Below are 20,675 nucleotides of genomic sequence, written 5' to 3' on the forward strand. Positions count from 1 at the left end.
CCCCTTCGTACATAGCCACATGGGTAACCACTTACCCCTACCCTTACCCCTACCCTAACCCCTGGGTTATGCTTAAGGGGGGGTTACCCCTCGTTTTATGCCATAGGGAGGGCAACAGGGCAGCATATCAGTCGTTGCATGGCAGTTACTGGCGATTGTGAAGGTTTCACGGTTCAAACATGGAAATGTGTAAGACACCAATACATCGGAGAGGAGGGTCATTGCATGTGATTGAGGTTCCTCCATTCAGCTACAGCCATGACAGGCGAATTAACAAGCACATCACCAAGCTTGCTTGAAGTTAATACACATAGTGCCATATACCTACACAAATGACCCGGTATGACCCCAAGGATAGCAATGTCGAACAATGTGTGGTACAGTTGTTTCATGTGCCTGTTTGGGGCAGTGACCTTCAGCATGCATGTAGTGCAGTGTTCAGACACAGGTTGCCCCCAATCGACCCTATCCCTACAATTATCATTACAATACTAATTCACACATATCGAATATGGGGCTCCAGTGTGCATGAAACAAGTTCATGAATGCCCCATGATGCATGTTGCGGTTCCATTTTCTGCCCGGGGTGATGCCTTATGTCACAGAATGCATGGTGAAGAAAAGGACGACACCTCAAAGACCCTTTTTCGGCAACAAGCATTTTCTCTAAAATGGCAAGTGAAACTTTCCAAGTCTACCCAAGGAGCACGGGACTACTAAGCGGTTTTACAGAAGTTCACCAATCCGTTGGGCATTCCGGGGGTGGAAACATTTCCCAATTCATGTGCTTCGAAGGACCTGCAAGGAGGACGAGCATATTGCTGAACGCTGAATCATCAAGTCATGTGCGGCTATGTGCCGGCTGCTGCAGGTCGGCAGCTCTGTTCTCACACGCGCGTCTTGACCTGCATCGCACATGCGTACATCGCTTCTTTGGTTTTAGCAGGTGCTTGTGAGCCTGCTGCATGTATGTGTTTCCTATATTGGTCACGTAACCATTACGGTAAAAGTGTCCACTACAGGCCATGAGACAGATAAATAGCTGGATAGATGTTCCCCTGGGAAACGAAAAAAACTTAGGGGTAGTACACCTGCGTGTGTTTGGTCAGTGCCTACGTATGTGTGCCGATTCGCTCCCTTTCGCTGATACAGGGGATGATCTGTTACATTTACGCACCCCACAAGCTGCTCGAGAAAAATGCCAGAACGGTTTTCATGAGAGTCATGCCTGCGTAGTGCAGTGGTAGCAGTACCGTCCAGCACGGAGCGCACGTGCTTGGTAGGGACTTGCATTTGTCCCGCAGGTTTTGCCTCAGCTGCTTAAGTGACCTAGAATGCTTTCTTTATCTTCAGCAATCACCTTTGGGGTTTGAAGATGTCCCACACGTTTATTATTAGTGTTCTGTGGAACCGACAGGCGCTTGCTTACCTCCCAAGTCACCACCTGTAACAATCCATTTAAAAAAAGATAGGAGAAAGGTGCATGCTTCCGAAGTGGAATTTTGGCGTAGCCCTAGAACACCCGTCGACATATCCTGCCCAGCACGCGTAGCCCGAAGCCTGGAAATAGCTTTGCATGCAGGCCCTAAAGATACAACACAATACCTGATAGAACTAATCCGCATGCTACCATTTAACGTAGGACTCTAGGCGTCGGTTTTGTCCAGGCGCCCTTGGACCCCTGGGGCGGGCATTGCGATATGAGCGTTGAACATGTCCGTGTGGAACATGAAGCGTTAACATAAGCCGTTGTCGGAAGCGAAGCATGTGCTTGCTGAACTCGCCGGCGCCTCGTTTACCAGTCATTTCAATTACGCCTCCAAAGTCTACCATTCACCGATTGGCAATCACCGAAAGCATGTATTAGCCTATGTTTTCAATTATAATAACAGCATGCTTGCGGCTTTCTAAGATGAAATGCATCGCTCCGAAGTCACAATTTATAGCCTTGGGTTGATACAGTTCGTGCCATCAGAGAACAATGTATGGTTGTGCAATTTAGTGCTAGTGAGTCGTTGTATCTATACAATTTTTATTTGCATGCAATTATCTTCCTGCTGTTCCAGTATCTTCTCATACAACGTTTCATACCGAGTTAAACATATTATACTTGTTCGTTTGCTGCGTGAAGGCATTTTCCACTGAGCTGAGAGCCAGGCTTCATCGCAGCACAGAATGCGTGCGCCTCTGCAGGCGCCGAGAAGTGTGGCAAGCGGGACCCTTAATGGTCAGCCGCACCTCCTTTGTCAAAAATGCTGTCCCAATCATACTCGTCGGCTCCAGGCGCCTGACGAGGCCGTAGCAAAAGCCGTGCGAACGCATACTGCGCGGATGGCAGGTGAGACTTCGCCAGCTCGCGGATATGGGGCGCGCGATAGGTATGGTAATAGCCTTGTCTGTGGTCGATTATGGTGCTATGCGTTTTTTAATTAAGGCTGCCGGGTGGTTTGTGGGCAGGGTTGAGTGGCGCCAAATGGACGATCGAGCGTTATGCGTCGTGCAGCGCTGCTTGTCTTGACATAGCTACGCTACCACGCGCCCTATTATTCTGACTTATTTGTCGCAGGCCCTACTAGTGATGCCTGTGACTTGGTTCTGTCCAGTGGTTTCTTGGCATTTGCCGGGCACGCGGGCTTTCTGCAGGCAGTGGAGGAGGTAAGCCGCGACTTGTTACGAAGCCTGGTATATTCAGATTGATCCAAGCATGTTGTTTATGGTCCGGTCAACGCGAATAGGCTTGTCCGGCATACATCCCTGAGCTCTCCTGGCCCTTGGACCTGCAGCGTTCCCCTTTGGCATTGTTTCTTGTGCGTTCCGTTGCATCACATGGCTCAGTCTCGTCACGCGTGCCTACCTATTTGCCTTGCTGTCATAAGTCGACCTGCGGCTCCAACAGGCCGCTTCCCCTGGCCGAACCGGCCTAACACGTGCGCCATACACTCGGCTACACCACATGCACCGCTGCCGCATGCCGAGATCAGAAGAGACCCACATGCGACGCCGCATGCTGCAGCAAAAGGAAAAAAGACGGGATTCGTTGGGTGCTGCCGCCCCTCCCCCGCGTTTCCCTGCTAGCAACAACATAGTCTTCCATGCATTGCATTATAACACGTTTCTCTGCTCACGTATCCCGCGGGCTACCCGCATCGTCCTGCCCATTGCCGTCGATTCCTGAACCTGCAAACCATCCCACGCTGCGCGAAACCCATTGGACGGCCCAGCTGGGATTACCCGTGGGTGGAGTGATGGGCACCTCTGCGGGCGCTCTGGCGGGCAGCCTCTACTGCGCCGGGTACTCGCCAAGACAGGTGGGTCGCGCTGGCCCCGCTAGGGCTACGGGGCGTCAATAGTTGGAGAGGGGTTTAGGAAGGGGGAGGTCAAGGAAAGCGGGAGCGAGGGGTTGGGATGAGGCAATACTGAAGCTGGCTTCGTCGCATCCTAGGCCGAAGGACTGACCTCTGACGGTCTCCGATGGTGCAACGTGCAACGGTCCTACAGTGAGAGACTGTGCTCGCGCTAATTGGAATGGGTCGAGGAGGAGGAGGAGGAGGCGGGGTGTTGGGAGAAGAGGAGGCGGGGTGGGGGGGAAGAGGTTGAGTTGTGTCCAGGAGTACCAGGAGCTACGAGGAGCTCCTCCATGGCATCCCGTCCTGTCGCAGGGTGGAATAGCTTTCGGGGGAGCGGGATTTCGCATGTGTAAATGAGGTTGTGGGTGGCTATGTGGGTGGGTGAAGGGGGACAGGAGCGCATGAGTGCCGGCTGGCAAGCCCTTTTCGTCCTCTCTCTGTTATCTCCTCCCCCATACACACGTCCGCCCACGTGTTTTCCCTTGCCTCAAATCTGTCGGTCTTATTCCTTGAGCTTACCACCTCCCTTGCCCTGCACATCTGAAAAAACCGTTGGACCTCTAAAACTCGCATCGTGTTATCCTAAGTATCTGTATTTGCCGGCGTCGCGTGTTCTATCCTCGCCTCTCGTCTCTCGTCCCGTCCTCAGGTGGCCAAGCACTTGTCGGAACACACCCCCGCCTCCCTGCTGCGCCCTTCGGCGGCCCCCTGGCGGGGCGGGGCCCTCAGCCTGGACGGGGTCATCTCCCGACTAAGAGACCTACTGCCGCCCACGTAAGCCAATTTGGGCTCCTCTCCTTCCCCGGGTGACAGCGGGGGCCCGGGAACATAGATTACGGGGCGAGAAGAGGGGAAAACGGCGGGATGACGAGGGGGATGAGAAAGGAGGTGGATTGGGGAGTACGTGTAAAGATTGCAAGGATCCGAACCACACACTCTACACCTCTCACAATCAGTACATCATCATCATCATCATCATCATCATCAGCGCCTGCAGGCATCATCATTCGCATCGTCTGCACGTCGAAGAGTTTTTTGGATGTGCTTATTTGGGCCGCTTTGCTCTTCTTCTTCTCCTTCTTCTTCTTCTTCTTCTTCTTCTTCTTCTTCAGGTTTGAGGAGTTGGAGCGGGAGTTTGCGGTGGGGGTGGTGACTGCGGACGGGAGGCACCTTATCATCGACAGCGGGTCACTGCCCGAGGCGGTGGCGGCATCCGCCGCCATCCCCTTTGTGTTCCAACCCGTGGACGTACCAGGTGCGGGGGGCGCTGGGGGGAAAGGGGCTTGGATTCGGATCGGCTAGTCGCGTCGTGCTTCGGGGCTTCAGGAAGGTTGTGTGGACGATTGGATGGGCCAGGACAATCTGTCCGTTTGTAAATCAGACGGGAGGTGCTGGAGAGGGACGTAATAATGGGGCCTAAGGGAGGATGAAAGGGGCGCGCGAGGGGGTGTGTGGAGCACGAGCAGGATAGCAGGAGTGAGGCAGGGCGGGTGGCGGGTGGCAGGAGCTCGAGGGTTGGGAAGAAGGAGCAGAAGAGTTTGTTTTGGAGCTTTTCCGCAGCGGTTGGGGACTCTGGATCACAGTGAATGTGAGGAGAGTTTTGTAGGGCTTTCACCCTGGCATCCGCCCTGGCGGGCAGTGGGAGGGGGCTGATCGGGTGATGTACTGGAACAGTGGTAAAAGAATTGCGGTGCTAAGGGCATCAAAGGTTGTGCGGTGCCGGTGGCCTTTAATGAAAGCCTTGAATGAAACTATCGTATCGAAAGAGAAGAAGGAGAAGGCGGGGTGTAAAATGTAGTTCCGGGATTTCGACTGGACCGAGCTAAGAGCTGCACCGGGATGGTACCTGTTGGTTTGGGCAGAGGAAAGGGGGGTTAGATCCCCCCCCCGGGGGGGTTTTGCTGTTGAAGGGAGACGCATTCTTTCCCACCTCGCATCTGTCCCTGTGGTTCCACGCCACCCGCGGGGAGGTCCCAATCCTTAACACGGTCCTCTGCAACTCCTCCACCCGCTGCTGCAGCGCCGACTGCATCATCCTCGCCTTCTTCAAGAAGCCGTCCTGTGTTTCCTCGCTATGCTCGCCGCCGTTTCATCATCACTCTTGTCCCGTCCCTCGGGCCCCTTGGATACGGGCCTGGGTACACTCTTCCCACCTTACCCCAACCCCCCGAACTACCCCCTGTAACACTGCCCCTAAAGGAGGAGCTCCTGGGCCCGTGTCTCAACACCCTCCCTCGGAAACGCACGCAGGCCACCTGTCCCTCTACGGCCCCTTCAAGGACGGCGGAGTGGTGGACCGAGTGGGGCTACGGGCGTGGAGGGAGCGGCGGCGGTCGCAGCTCCGAGTAGGTCGGGGTCGGGAGGTTCAGAGGGAGGGGGCGCCGGAGCGGGGAGGACGCCGTGAGGCCGTGTTGGGCTTTAATTGTAGGCGAGCTCAAGCGGTCGAAATATGGTCCTGCTAGGAGGAAGAAGAAGGCAGGAGGAGGAAGAAGGCAGATTGGTGCTCAACATTGAGCGGGATCGGGTTCTAACGCGCATAAATCTGTCCGTGCATTTTTGGGGTTGTGGCTGCTCAACGTCGCCACTGCCGGGGCCATGTGCCCGCAACCCAGTCCTTCCCCATAATCGTCGTCGATTTCCCGACCGCTCTTTGCGTTCACAGCCTTCATTTGGTCCCCACCTCACCTCAACCTGTCTCACCTCCCGCGGGTCAACAGGCCACCAACGGGTCCACTGCCCCCCGTCCGCCACCTCCCTGCCTGGTCCATGTCATTGACCGGAGCTCCCCGTTTAGCGGGCTGGATGATACAACCGCGATGGGTGAGTTGTAAATCGGGGTGGATGGGAAAGGAGTGGCTTTGGGGTTTTGCATGAGGGCAGGCTGTTAGGGGATGAAGACGCTACTGAAGGGACGGTGGGAGAGGGGGAGAGGACGGGGCCTGAAAGAGCTCCCTCGGGGTGCATGGGTGTTTCATTGGGGCTGGAGCGATTAACAGGAGTTTGATATTGAGGATGTCTAGGAAGTGGGCTAGGAAGCTTTCGCCAGGGGTTGCCTCCTTTTGATGAGTGTCCTTAAAACGCTCCTGTTCGCTAGCTGCTGTTGCTGTTGCCGGATAGGAATTTCGTCTAATCCGTCATCACAGCTGTATCCCAATCCTTCCCGTTTGTTGGTTTCATGGCTACCGTGTTTTTTACTGCTTCACCTGGCAGGCGAGTCCCATATTGTGGTCGTGAAGTCACCTCGCTCCGGAGCCAACTTCTTTGATTTGGGTTCGTTTGAGGAGCACATGGAGGCTGCCCGGGAGCGAGCCCGGCCTCACCTAGCAGCTGTCAGGCGCAGTATCAACAATGGCAGTAGCAGCAGCAGGCGGTCCAGCGGGCCCGGTGGTGGGGGCGGCGGCGGCGGCGGCGGAAGCCCTGTCAACGTCGGCAACAGTAATGGCAATGGCAACGGCGCTGTCGTGGAGGAGACGGCGGCGGCAACGGCTGCTGCTGCCGCTGCGGCGGCGGCGGTGACGGTGACGGCGGTTTCTGACCCGGTGGTTCGTGCAACGTTGATTTGAAGGCCGGGGCGGTGCGGGTCGGGATTGTGGAGGCCGGTGTTGGCGGAAGGGCTGATGTGTTTGTGTGCTCGGGATCCGGCGTCTAGCCGCTCGGTATGCTCGACGAGGAAGTACCAATGTTGCTGTTGAAGCTGCTATTTGAGGCTTGTCTTGTCGATCCAAGAAATAGCCTCTGCTGGGGGGAGGGCGTTTAAAGCAGAGGACTCCAGAAGGGGGAAGGTGCGACTGCTGGGGAAGGAGGGGGATGAACGAAGATTTGATAGATTTGTTTTTTTGCTGTGCATGTGAAGTCTAAAACTTCCTGCGCGGTCATACGTACGTCAGGAGCAGGACCGGTTAACCCTTGTGTGTGTGTGTGTGTGTATGTGTGAGTATGTGTGTGCGTATGTGTAGTGGAGTGCCGGACTGTTGTATCTGCGTGTACCTGGGTGATGCATGGTGGGTGGTAGCCGAGCAGCCGAGCGGAGGTCCATCCCCTGCGAGCTTGCTGCCTCGCAATGACCAGCAGTACCCGCAGTCATGTCGTACATTGGTCGCTGCTCGCCTCTTGGCTATGCCGAGAGCTTTTACAGTACAGCTGTTAGCTCGTATTTTTCGTGTTCCCACGCACACACGCACGCACGCAGACGTCTTGCGCCGTGACCGTACCGGACGTCGCCTTTGTGTATGTAGAAGAAGGCCGAAGAACAACGAAGAAAGAAGAAGATTAAGCATCTGAGAGAAATTGGTGAGCTTCACGCGGAGGAAAGACAATCGTGTTTTTCCGGACCAGCTCTACTAATATCCAGTGACTGCCATTGAGGTGGGGATATTGGTGTGAAAGAGAATTGCTCTCTTTCTGTAAGGACGCCATCGCCGTGTTTTTGACCGCTTGACTCCTGTCTTTCGTGGGCGGTGTACGGCATGTACGATGTAGGTTACATTGGTTGAGCGGTTAGGAGCTCCAGGACAATGCCAGGCCGGTTCGCGAGCTTCCCGCGCTTTGTGTATTATTCGCGAGCTTCCCGCGCTCTGTACTCGGTTGTCTTTGCGAATCTGGCAGGGAGAGGGAGCGGGAGAGTGATTGTGAGCGTTGAGCGAGCGGAAGGTGTATTCAGGATATTTTCAGTAGGGTTTAGCTTGGTTGTCTTAGTTGCCGTTCCGTTGTTCAGTTAGATGTCAAACGACCGGCCTTGTTTGGAAATCAGAGGAAAGTTGTGCCAGCCGGTGTGTGGTTGAGCTGTGCTTTTGGAAAATGCCGTCGCTGCCGCCGCGCGGTGATAGCGCCGGCGACGCTTTTGGTGTTGTAGAGGTGTTCCTGGATGTCCTCGGGTTGGGAGACAACAAGACGGTAATCGTCAGGGAATAGTCTCCTCGACCTCCTTATCAAGGTTCTGGAACGCAATCCGCAGTGTTGATGCGGGCAACGTCCTTTCTAAAGTGCAGCGGCGGCGGCGGCGACGAGAGGAGGAGGAGAAGAGTGTTTTGTCGTGGAAAAAGATGGTAATGGATTTTATACCTTGGGATGCGCGGTACGTATGGGTGTGGCTGGAGGTCAGTGCGGGCTGGAGGCCGCGGCGTGTCACCTAATTTCGCCGTAGTTGCTATACCATCCATGGGGGTATGTTGCTGTCATGGTGCCATTGGAGACCCTGTTGTAGCTCTCCAGGAAAAGCTGTATTGCTTCTTGCAACGCAAGAACCGTTTGCGGGGAAGCACGCAACAGGGCAGGCAGTACGGCGGAAGGCGGGACGGCTGCTTCTGCGCAACCGGTATTTGAGGTACAATTGCGGGCGCGGCCGGGGGTAAGCAGGAGCAGCAGGTGCAGGCGATTTTTAAGTACCGCACGTCGCGGAGCGTCAAGTGTACAAAGCCATTTGAAGTACTGAAGATGACTGGGGCAGACTATTTTCGCATATGCTTTGCCTTCTAGCCTCGCACAATATGTGATCAAGAGCAGGAACTGGGGGGCACCGTGAGTAGGCAGGCTACGAAAAGGTAGGTGACATGAAGTTATGAAGATTTCCGTTCTGATTTCTGCAGGCTTTGGCAGGACTTTTCGCATACAGCTGACCCTTTCATGGGTGCACAAGGGACGTGTGATGTTTACGTTCTAGTTGGTCATTGCGCGCGCGCTGGTATATGAGTATAGCGATGTGGCGAGCATGAGGTCTGAAAAATTCGTCAGCGGACGGCGGTGTGTAAGGCCCTGGGTCAGAAATTCAAAACTGCATGGCAAAATACCATAGACTGTTGTCCTAAACGTACCACATTTAAACTGCAGCAACAAACGGCGGTCAACTCCGATGTCGAAACGACCTCATCATCATAAGGCGAAGTGACGAAAGGAGTTCCCAAAGGCACAGGGGCCTTTGGGCACTTGCAACTGGAAGCACCGAGTATACAGAGTGATATTGCAGGTAAACAAAGAAAGTGTGTGTATAGTTTTATACATCTTGAAGACATGTGCACACAGACGGCGTGCACAAAACTATGTCCAAGGGCGGTGCGGAGGTCCGACGTGATTCTGCGCGCAGCACCTCTGCCGGCATCGGAAAGCTCGTTTTCGCAAAAAAAAAAGCTGTGCACAACAAAACATGAAGGTTGTTGGTGTGCATCAATCCGTGCATCGCCGCCGCCGCATACGAGCATACCTAGGGCCATATCGCGTTGCTTGCAGTGTCGGCAACTATGGGATCAGTCCCTCCATCCTCGCAGCCGCAAAAACGTCATGTTTGACATCATACAGAATGACTGCATTCATCTGGAACACAGGCGGCTGCGCTCACGATGCTGTCTTCAATATCGTCTCCGACTGTCCCATACATATATACATCCGTCGATCGGTGCGTTCCAGAGCCTAGACTGTTGGTCGGTCGTCAATCTCAGTTGCAAAGAACCTTCAGTCGGTTTTACTAGTCCACCAACGGGCGACGACCGCAGTAGCGACCACTTGTCCCGGCTACGTAGTCTGACGACCTGGTCCGAAACAATACCTGCTCGGTGGTCGTAGCGGTGGTAAGTGATTTATCACCACCACCATAACCACTACCACCACCATCACTACCGTCGCCGCGATAGCCACAATCCGTTTATCTCTTCACTCCCCGCCAACCACTCAGCTTACGCCCCGCCGGCTGGCAACACGCCCCACGGCCTCACACTCGCCGGCGGCCGCACTAAAATTGGCCGCACTACTAACACAGGGCGTCAGCGGCCATAACCCTTGCCAACCTTGCCCGCCACCATCCGTGCCACTGCCACCGGCCGCGGTGGGCCTAAAATAAGGCGCATCTCTTTGCATGTAAAAGGAGCATGCATTGGACGAAAGAAAAGAACCCAGCAAAGGCATGACTACGTGAAAACCAGCCTGAGGAACCCTCCGCCGTCCCAACCGCCCCACCAGCAGCAAAACCGCCCATCGTCGTGCATGTTCGCGCCCATATATATGTATGCCATCCCCCACCAGCATACCACCCATCACCACAGGCACACACACACACACCCCACCGCCACTGCGGCTAACATTCCAGATGGATGTCACCCCGTTGTCGTACTGTACCCGCTCTCCCCCCTTGTACGCCCAAAACCCTCTCACATTACCGACCCTTTCGTTGCTGTTTGTTCAGGTCAAAGGCGATCAACTGGTCGGCTGCGGTCCGCAGCTGCACCCAGTTACAAAGCTATGCACAAGGATGCACAGGTACATAGGCATACGTAGACAGATAGGTAGGCAGGCAGGCAGGCAGGTTAGCAATTAGATTTAGGGGGTAGAGGGGGTCGGTCACAGGGTTCAGGAGGGCAACGCTATGCCCGGAACGGCCGGCGAAAGGAAGGAGGGAGAGAGAGAGAGAGAGCTCCGTAGCTCTCACGAAATTGACGTGACGGATGACATCATGCCAGCACTGTGGGGGGCCTCCCCACCAAGCCCTCTTTACCTTACCGCGCACGAACACAGTGGACAGACAGATTCAAGCGATGGAGACACGCCGAGCGGATGCGCACTGGCACATGCTAACCAGTGCACTCACATACATACATACATACATACATATGGTATATAAATACATATCCACTATGGACCCCAAACACCTTCAGTCGTTATTACGCGATTGCTGTTTAGCGGCTTCCGTAATATAAACAAAATGCGAACGCGTTAAAGGAAAAACATGCGAAATAACAGGAAATGTAAACACGCATACGTATACACACACACGCACACTGGACTGCTTCCTTCGGTAAAATTGCTCATGTGCCATCTCGGCCAGTCCTTATCCGCATCCCTAATCACTACAGCACACATCAACTCGCACACACACACACACATACACACACACACGCACACACACACACACGCGCGCACACACACACACAGACACACACACCTGTTTTGTGAGAAAGCCCGGCAGCGCCAAAAGCCCAAACAGGGTCATCAGCGGCAACCCCCCTGACTCGCTAGTGAAGCGGAGCAGCACTGCGCGGACGGGGCCGGTGGGGGAAAGGTCGCGGGAAGCGAGAGGGAAAAGGGGTTTCGACGCACCAATATGGGTTGTAGGTCAGAAAGCAGCGATACGAAACCTGCGTTCCCGACTCCGTTCATGTTATCGATCTTTCCTCTCCCTCCCTCCTCGCTTCCCCCGCACCTTCCCCCCTCCAGCTCTCTCCTTGTGCGGAGGCCAAACCTGCCCTCTCCCTCCCCCCTGCCTCCGTACCCGACCCTGCCATCGCCAGTCGTTTGGGCATTATGCTTCTTGCGCATGAGTACCCCCTGACATCGCCCGGGTTCCAACATCCTCGGGCCCCCTGCTACCTCCCTCGCTCCCTCTCTCCCTCCTCCTCCTCCTCCCGCACAGCCTGTCCTCACCCGGTGCCAGCTCCGCCACCTTGGCTGGCAGCGCCAGACGGGCGCCGGCAGGCAGCGGCACCACCAACCGCATCAGCTCGGGCCACGTGGAGGCGTAGACCTGCGGACCCGAGGTAGCGCGGCAGGCAGGTAGGCAGGCAGGTAGGTAGGTAGGTAAGTAGGTAGTTAGGGATGGGAATCTAGGTAGGCAGGTAGGTGGCTAGGTAGGTGGCTAGGTAGATAGGTAGGCAGGGGAGAAACGAGGAAAGAAGTCAATTTCTGCGGAGGAAATGGAGGAAGGGGGATGTTAGGCGGCCGACAAAGGTAATAGGGTAGAGGTGTTATCGCCGGGCGGGGCGACGGACACTCATGTATGTATGTATGTATGTATGTATGTATGTATGTATGTATGTATGTATGTATGTATGTATGTATGTATAATAAAGGCTCGATACAGCCCCCTGGTCCTGTCAGCCCTATTCTTGACCTTCTTCTTAACTCCTGAACCCCAACGCCTCTCGACCCCCGTGCTCCCCTCCCTACCGCCCTTCCCTCTCCATCTACTCTACAACAACGGCGTTGATAAGCCGCTCGAGATGCTGTGCATCGAGATTTCGCGGCTACCTATCGTAAGGCCTCGTTGTTATGTTCGCTCAAAACAAGTCGACTCGAGCCTCCACCTTCTCCTTCCCTCCCAAACCCCATTCTCCCCCATGACAAGACCACTTTTCTCACCACTAGATACAGCACTTCGCAGCTGACACAGCAGTACCCCATGAAAAGCCGGTTGCCGTAGTAGGTGCGGACCAGCCAGCTCTTGCTCTTGACGTCCTGGACAGAACACAGGACAGAAGAGGACCGGATCGGAGGGTCGGGTAAGGGAGAAGGAAGAATCAGAGGCTGTTTGTGTGGTAAAACGAGGACTCAGAAGGCCAGACCGAGCCGGCCGGTGGATACGGTACGATGCGGATGCGGGCGGCAGAACGACGGGAGTGTATTGCAAAAACGCTCCTGAGCATTTGCTCCTGAGCATTTGCTCCTGAGCATTTGCTCCTGAGCATTTGCTCCTGAGCATTTGCTCCTGAGCATTTGCCACCAGGTGGCAGTAGAGGGGATAAAGTGGGGTTGGGTTGGGTTGGGTTGGCAGTACTGGCGGACAGGTAAGACTCCCGGGAGGTGAGGGGGCCCCTGAGCACATGATGACTGAAGGAACGCGGATAAGGCCTTCCTTATGTTCTATCTATTTGTGGCTTTTCCAGCCGTTGCAGGTACGTCTACAACATCTCCACGCTCTCCCAGCAAAACAACTCGCTCAAGACATTGTCGCCCGACGCAGGACGCCTTTAAAACCTCCCATATGCCAATCCACCCGATCCCCAACACGATTCCTCAACCAAGTCACAGCTGCCGAGATCAGGATCTGATCTGGGTTTTGCTAGTCGTGAACGGAACCTCCAACTCCTCCTAGCAATCCCTCCCCATGTGCGGGTCTCTTCAGCCCACGTCTCCGGTGGTGGGAGAGCTACATGCTGCAGATCCCAAAGATACAGTGGCCGACTTCCAAGGCACCGGCCCGGGTGGGGGCCCCCCCCTGCCGCCTGACCTGAAGAGGCTCTTTCCCCCCACCCCACCCACCCGCCCCCGTTCGCCCCCTCTTGCCTAAGGAACCAGGAATTACCAGGAATACCCCAACTCCCCCTCCCTCCCTCCGTCCTCCCAGAGCCCCCAAAACACCAAGTCCCCAAAACTCCGCAATGACCCCGTAGCATCCCACACACAATAACCCCACCAGGTTCCTTCCGGGGTCATTCCCGCAAGCAACCAACCGAGCAAGCAAGCAATTAAGCTGTGCACCTTTTGGCAAGCACAAGGATCCCACGCACACCTTGTGTGTGGTTGCCCCCACGGCCAGGGAGGCGTACATTTGGAACCAGTGGCTAAAGACGTCCAGGAAGATCAGGCAGATGGTCACCACGTGCAGCTGCGGGTACACCATCGTCACCACCAGCAGCAACCCCGTGGTGGCCAGTCTATGGCGAGAGCGGGTGGCGGAGGTTGACGCAGAAGAGCCAGCGGAGAGGGGCAAAGTAGGATGGAGAGGCAGGAGGAATGAGGGGCAAGAGAGAGAGAGAGAGAAGGGAGGGGGAGGGGAAAAGCAAGGGGACGGGAGAGGGGAAAAAGCAATGGCGGGGGAAGGGGCATAAAAGCTGTGGAGGAAAGGGACAGAGACAAGGTTGCAAAGGAAGGAGAATATCAGGATAAAAGCCAAATCAAGAGGACCACGTCATAGTGGCGTGGTGCGGGATTCAAGGCGCACCAGCGTCGTATGAAGGGCACGAGAAGGTATTGGGGGGAAGCGGGGGGGTTGAAAGAACCGCGGATTTTGGGAGGGTGGTGGGAGGGGGCATTACTGAAGCGCTGTTACCAAGGCACGTCGTTGGGATTATCAGAGCCGGAGGAGAAACTGGAATTGCCCTAAGTTGTAATGGACGTGGAAGGGTCACATGCTAAGGGGGAACTTGCCTGTCGGTGACCATGTCCAGCACGGCGCCCAGAGTGGATGTCTGGTTCAGCATCCGCGCAAACCGACCATCCAGCTCGTCACATACAAAACTCAAAAAGTATGCAGCGACGCATTGGTATGGGCTGGTGAAAGCTACGGCAAACGCGTAGATGGCCGCAGCCACGCGGGCGTACCCTGAGGCAGGCGTTCAAGTAGCAAGTTGCTAATGGCTGTAATGACGCTGAGCACCGTAAATATGCAAGCCTCAACAACACTCGTACCTATCAAATTTGGCACATACAAATAAACATTGGAGTGGCGCGAAAAGAACCCCATCTGACAGCGTTTAATATGATAAAATATATACGTATTGATTGCAGGTTGACTGATGATGCAGCTACACGCTTGCCAGGATGACTTTGATAACACCCCCGTCGCCCGCAAAGACTCGGTAAACAAGGCTTTCCTTGCAGCGGCAAATGTTGCAAGCTGAGTAAGAACAGAGTGGAATAGTGATGGATGAACACGAATATCTAAAATCTACTAAGGTCTCACAGCAATCAAAAGAGCACAGTCGAACGTGTACGGCACCCATAAAAACATTTTTACTAAATGCAAATCCTATAGGTCGTATGTTTCCTGACTTTTGACTATCAACTTGACATTGACAAGTCGACAAGGATGTTATATCGCGCGTGATTAGGCTTGCTGCGTATTGACACCTCCACCTGAAAGACATGTTACCAGTTTCACTTGGAATAATCTCATCATCATATTAATGGATAAGTTGTTCCTTTCTGGACTTTTGAAACAGAGTGCTAGCAAGGGGAATGCCCGACACGATAATGAGAGGCAAGTTTCGCGGTGCTTCAGGCAGGCAGGATTCTAGAAGCTGCTAAAATTGCTTGAACATTTTAGTAATGCTTGCTTCCTACTAAACTCAACAACCCTAAGGGGCGGCCTCCGGCTCATTTACTCACCCGAATTTGCCACGCCATGAACTCGTTCTGCTAGGGTTACCTACGCACTAACTTCCTTCGTTATAAGGCGCACAACTTGATTAAATAAGCGAGCCCTTGCGGCATTGTTTCCTGCCGAGCGTCGACAGACGGCCAACAGGCATGCTTTGGTGGCCGACCGAACCGTTCATAGCACGCCTGGCGCTTCGTCAAGCCGCAACCCTTGCTACCCTGTAATTTTACGCCAAAAACTCGGCCGGTTACGGTCTCCATTGCACGCCGCCGCTCAACGCACCACCAGCCCTTTTCTTTCAAGCCATCCTTTTGACTCCCAACGACCCCCTCCCAACACCCCTCCCGTTTACTTCCTGACCTGCGCATCCTTTCCCTCTCCCCCCCCCGCGACAGCCCCCTGCCCAACCGCACCCCGTCTCAGTCCGCCAGCGCCCTCTACAGCAGCTTCACAGGAGCGGCTGGCAACACCGGCCTCGCCGGCTTGGGCGCCCTCATCTCCGCGCCCTACGCAGGGCGGGCCCCAGAACAGCTGCTCTTCGATGCAGCCACCTGCGACCTCGTCCTCCTCGTCGGCGATGACGGCAACTACGCCCGCGCGCTGCCGGCGCACCGAGACGTGCTCCGCTCCCGCAACCCCGGCGGCTACTTTGCCCGGCTGCTCGCCGACCCCGCCAGCTTTCCAGAGTTCAGCGACAGGGCCGCGGGACCTGGTTCGGAAGCAGCAACCAGGGGGAACTGGAGAACAAACCCATGATCCGTAGGTACCGACGACTGTACGAACGTGTACACCAGGTGTTGTACGTCCGGAACCCTGCAAGTTGTGGAAAGTGTATTGCCTGAGTACCTGAGCACAACAAGGCTACGTAATCCATCCGGGAGGCAGGATAAGGGCGGGGGGGCAAGGTAGAAAGGAGCGCTCCTCATCACTCCTGCCCGGGGGGGAGGGGGAAGAGAGAGAGAGAGAGGCGAGAGGAGATGCCGCTGGTCTGTGTCCGTGTCCCCACTGACTGTGCCGTTCCTTGGGCACCATGAGGCTGCGTCTTTGGACCTTGGCGCTTAATCCTTTGCTTCTTGCCTCATATGATTCCTCCCTCCCTTCCCATACACACTCGTTGCTCTCCTCCCACATACACACACATTGTTCTTCCCCACACACACCACGCACACACGCGGGTCGCCGTTGAAGGCTTCACTGGCCGTGGCAGCTGGCCTCCTCGCTGCTCTCCTTCCTGTACCGGGACTGTTGTGAGGTGTCCTGGGAGGGGCTGCCGGAGCTGAGGCGGCTGGCGGAGGAGGTCGGGGCGCGCGGGCTGGTGAGGGGGAAGAGGGAAGGGGGGGAGGAAGAGGGAGGGGGGAGAGGGAAAAGGAGGGGAGAGGGAAAAGGGGGGGAGAGGGAAGGGGGGAGAGGGAGGGAGGAGGAAGAGAGGGGCGTAGAGGGAGGGGGGAGATGGACGCGGGGCGAGCGAGCGAACAGGAGGGGAGAGGGAGGAAAGGAAGGAAAAGGTAGAGAGGATGTTAAGAGGAGCCTACTGGGTATATTGGATGTAGCTTTACGCATGTACATATGGATGCACGCCTTATGTGCGTGATGTTCAGACCGATGGTCCATCCTTCCACACAGATGCATGCAAATCTCTCTGCTACCCCCTCTCTCCCCCTCTGCAGTGCGACGCAGTAGACTACTTGTTGGACCCCCAGCACCTCCTCCCCTGGACCGCAACTGACCTGCGGGCGGCTGCGGAGGCGCTGGGCAGGGGCCAGCTTGTGGAGGCGGCGGACCGGTACTTGGTAGCCATGAGGGCAGCGGGTGGGTGGGAGTGGGGCCCGGGAGTGGGAGGTGGGAGTGGGGCCCGGGAGTGGGAGGTGGGAGTGGGGCCCGGGAGTGGGAGGTGGGAGTGGGGCCCGGGAGTGGGAGGTGGGAGTGGGGCCCGGGAGTGGGAGGTGGGAGTGGGGCCCGGGAGTGGGGAGTATGTATGCATGAAGCGAAAGGTCAACTGGCAAACACGAACGATTAATAATGATTGTGGTGATCCTGCACATCTGCTGCACGGGTCGGCCGTATCTGTGTATGGGTGGGCGGCAGGGCAGGGGTTTGGGGGGGGAGGACCTCTCAACCGGTGGTGACAAGAGGGGGCTGGAGGAGGGGTCGGTCCTGGCCGCTGGCGACTCGAATGCGGCGCCCCTCCAGGTAGGGGTGCCCGTGTATGCGGGTGGTCGGGGGTGTCGTTGGGCTGTGGGGGTTACGAAGACGGGTGGGGGCCCCGGGGGGTTTGGGGGGAAGGAAGACTGCCGCCCCGGGGGGGCTCTTGGTGTCGTACTTGTTTGTCACCCTACATCCCCTGACCAACCTCAATCGGCATTACATTGTTGGATGGTCGTGCTTTTCTTTGGTGTATGTATGTATGTATGTGTGTTCATTAATCTGTGTGTGTATGTGATATTTGCACGGTTTTGATCTCCTCCCGCCCCCAACCTCACGCGACCTCTTGCATGTGGCGCTGGTGATTGCGGTTGTGACGGTTGTGACGGTTGCAAAATGTGACAGGTGTCGAAGAGAACACTCGCATGGCGGCTGTGGTGTACCATGCGCGACAGGTGGGATAGGGGGGAAAGGGGGGACAGGGGGGATAGGGGGGAAAGACGAACCACGTGAACGAGTGAAGGTGCTGCCAGGGCAAGAGTGTACCAGACATAGAACTGACCAAAAGGCGTTCTTGAAGTGCGGCGACCTCGGGATGACGTAGTGAAGAAGATGTTGGAAAACTACCTACCTAGCCGCCAAGACTAAATAAGCGCGGAAGAAAAGCAGTAATGCCAAGCCCTAAAGAAGTAAAGGTAGGTGTAGAGGCGGCGGAAAAGTAATAAAAAAAACTGCTGACGTGAAGCTGGAATAAAGTTTGCCGCCGGCCTGGCGGCGGCATTGACGAGGTTTGGCCAAGAACTGGCGGATTAGCTGGTGGTAAAAAGCTGGTGATATGCAAGTGCTCCTTCCAACCCCCAAAAAAATGCGCAACCGACCCGACCGACCCGACTATCCTAGTCCGACTAGCCGACCGACGCAACGAGATATACCGACAAAGCTGAGATAGGGGGGGTGCATCGTACATATGTATGTGTATGTATGTATGTGTGTGTATGCGTGTATGTTGTTACAGGGTGGTATAGCTTCACCAGCGGCCCCCTTTCCCTTGGAGGCAGTTCCCTGCTCTCCCCTGCTAGAGGGGCACCCTAATCCATTCACCCCATCCGACTTCAGAGTGTATTCGTTGGGTTCAGCAACTCACCACGAGCATCCAACCAAATCTAGCGGATCAACGGCGCCTCAACTTAATTCCTGGTCAGCTCGCAAGTTGATATAATCACGCCCTACACCGTCCACAAGATGGGGGGCGTGTTTGTGTGTATGTATGTATGTATCTATGTATGTTTCTGAGCTCATATTGAACTGGGCCATGTGAAGGAAGTGCTGTATTCGTGTTTTTGTTATGGCAGGTATGTAGGAGATAGCCTTAGGGCCTATCTCCGCTACACTTAAACCCAACCGGGCAAATCTCCCCAATCCACAACAGCACGAACCCCACCACCCCGCACTCGCGCACCCATCGACCCGCCCGAGCGGCCCTTGGCACCCCTCCCGCATACACACACGCAATTTCACTCGCGGCTCAGATTATTGAAACACACATCTCCCCCCCCTCCATCAAAAAAATACCGAGAACCTCGGTTTTGATCCCCTCCCGCCCCCCGCCCGCCTTTGGACGCCGGCAGCTATTGTTTTTCCCTTTGTTTTTTACTTGACATCAAGTAATTCTCCCTCTCTCGCCTCCCCCCACATCCAGGTCCGCCCTAAGATTTCTATCACTGTCTCAGCCCCCCCGTCCCTGCCCTCCGTTGACGGGGGCTCACCACCACCACCACCACCACAGCAGCAGCAGCAGCAGCTGCTGCTGCCATGCTCCCCCTCATCGCGACCGCTGAATGCTGCAGCGGCGGCCGCCGACTCGCTGCTACTGCGGCCCTCCGGCTCGTACAATGGCGGCGGCGGCGGCTCGGGCAACAGTCCCAGCACGTCATCCCGCGGCGGTGCAGCCGCCCTTAACATGTTTTTATCAGTACCCGCCGGCGGCGGCGGCGGCGGTGGCGGTGGCTGTAGCAGCAACAGTAGTAGTTGCAGTAGTTGGTGCAGGGACAGCAGGCTGGGGATGGATATCGTCGACGGTGTACTGCGCAGCGTGGCGTTGGATTCTAAGGTCCTGCGTGGGCTGCTGCTGCCGGGCCGTCGGCGGGAGACTGTACTGCTGTGCGGCAGCAGCGGCGGCGGCGGAGGTGGAGTTGGCGGAGGTGGAGGCTGGCCGCGCCGGTCGACCTTTCACGGCAATACTATTTCGGCGGCGGCTGCTGCCGCCGCGCGGCGGTCGTCGTCGCCGTACTCGATGGCGGCGGCGAGCCGCGGCGGCGGCGGCAGCAGCTCTGCCGCCGTCACGTCACTTCCCAACATTGTCACTGCAGGCCAACCTGAAGTACGGCAGGTGGGCAGCCGCCTGCGTTCCGCCATGGGCACCAACGGCGTCGGCGGCGGTGGAGGCAGCGGCAGCAGCAGCGGCTTGGGCGTGTCCTCCGGGTCAGCGGCACAGGGTGGCGGCGACAGCTTCAATGGCAGCGGCGCCGTCAACGGCGGTTCCGTTTTGGGCGTTTTGAGGAGCCGAAGTACGGCAACAGGCAGCGGGGACGACGAGCCGCCCCCGGGTGAGACCAGCGCCTAGACTCTGCAAGGCATCAGTAATTGACATCATGTACATACGTACATACGTACACCCTGTAGCAACGGTGCCGCAATGTCAGATAGTTAGCAATGGTGGGTGAATTCGCGCCTCACGCGGCCAAAATCCTTAACTCGTGTAATACAGTCTTCACTATCCTGACAGCTTTGAGGAGGCAGACTTCTTCATTCTAACCGCTGCTGTCTAACCTCCTTCCCCTCCCTTTCCTTCATCCTCTCCCTCCCCCTTTCGGTCAGTTCTACGTCTGGTACACTCTTGCCCTGGCAGCAGCTTCATTCGTTTGTGGTACGTCTTCCCCCTTCTTCCCCCTCCCGTTCCCTCCCTGGATCAGCAGATGTTCCTCCCCCCCTGGAGCTGATGATCATAGTGCCGGCGGCCCAGCTGGCGCCCTCCCTGGCGTCACTGGTGCAGCGGCCACTGGACTCCCACGTACCGGGCTACATAGGGCCCGCGCTGGCGGCGGCGGTGGCGGCGGCGGCGGGAGCGGGAGTAGGAGCGGGAGCGGGGGCTACGGCCGTCAACGGGAGTGGGAACGGCAACGGCGGCGGCGGCGGCGTTGGAAGGAGGGTGGGTAGTTGGGTAGTTTTTAAGAGCCTTTTGAAAAATGAAAAAGGTTTGGGGAGTTGGCTGGAGGGGTGCGGAGAGGATTAGTGGGCTGTACGACAGCCGCAGTCGCCTCGGCTGC

At 56.3% G+C, this 20,675-nt stretch overlaps 3 protein-coding genes across 3 annotated transcripts in view; 2 read left to right on the forward strand and 1 right to left on the reverse strand.

Annotated features, from left to right (window-relative positions):
• Nucleotides 1-1,985: 1,985 nt before the first annotated feature.
• On the forward strand, nt 1,986-7,780 carry VOLCADRAFT_120607 (uncharacterized protein; the record flags this gene model as incomplete). Its single annotated transcript, XM_002948178.1, has 8 exons — nt 1,986-2,007; nt 2,567-2,655; nt 3,222-3,308; nt 3,997-4,121; nt 4,460-4,602; nt 5,598-5,692; nt 6,065-6,167; nt 6,558-7,780. 8 exons carry the CDS (start codon nt 1,986-1,988, stop codon nt 6,908-6,910), a joined length of 1,017 nt encoding a protein of 338 aa, XP_002948224.1. The 3' UTR covers nt 6,911-7,780.
• A 2,708-nt stretch (nt 7,781-10,488) lies between these two features.
• Nucleotides 10,489-14,571, reverse strand: VOLCADRAFT_127375 (phosphatidylinositol synthase; the record flags this gene model as incomplete). The annotated part of the gene is made up of 7 exons (XM_002948328.1): nt 10,489-10,572; nt 11,275-11,363; nt 11,754-11,853; nt 12,468-12,563; nt 13,618-13,762; nt 14,256-14,430; nt 14,517-14,571. 7 exons carry the CDS (start codon nt 14,569-14,571, stop codon nt 10,489-10,491), a joined length of 744 nt encoding a protein of 247 aa, XP_002948374.1.
• Nucleotides 14,356-20,675, forward strand: part of VOLCADRAFT_116806 (uncharacterized protein) — a gene marked incomplete at both ends in the record, with an annotated part of 17,097 nt that continues 10,777 nt past the window's right edge. The window contains 7 exons of the mRNA XM_002948179.1: nt 14,356-14,381; nt 15,603-15,893; nt 16,396-16,522; nt 16,875-17,016; nt 17,755-17,804; nt 19,049-19,955; nt 20,325-20,557. Of these exons, the coding sequence (XP_002948225.1) occupies nt 14,356-14,381; nt 15,603-15,893; nt 16,396-16,522; nt 16,875-17,016; nt 17,755-17,804; nt 19,049-19,955; nt 20,325-20,557 (1,776 nt within the window). The remainder of the gene's footprint in view (nt 14,382-15,602; nt 15,894-16,395; nt 16,523-16,874; nt 17,017-17,754; nt 17,805-19,048; nt 19,956-20,324; nt 20,558-20,675) is intronic.

The sequence above is a fragment of the Volvox carteri genome (genome assembly GCF_000143455.1).
Source record: "Volvox carteri f. nagariensis unplaced genomic scaffold VOLCAscaffold_9, whole genome shotgun sequence".
Taxonomy (NCBI): domain Eukaryota; kingdom Viridiplantae; phylum Chlorophyta; class Chlorophyceae; order Chlamydomonadales; family Volvocaceae; genus Volvox; species Volvox carteri.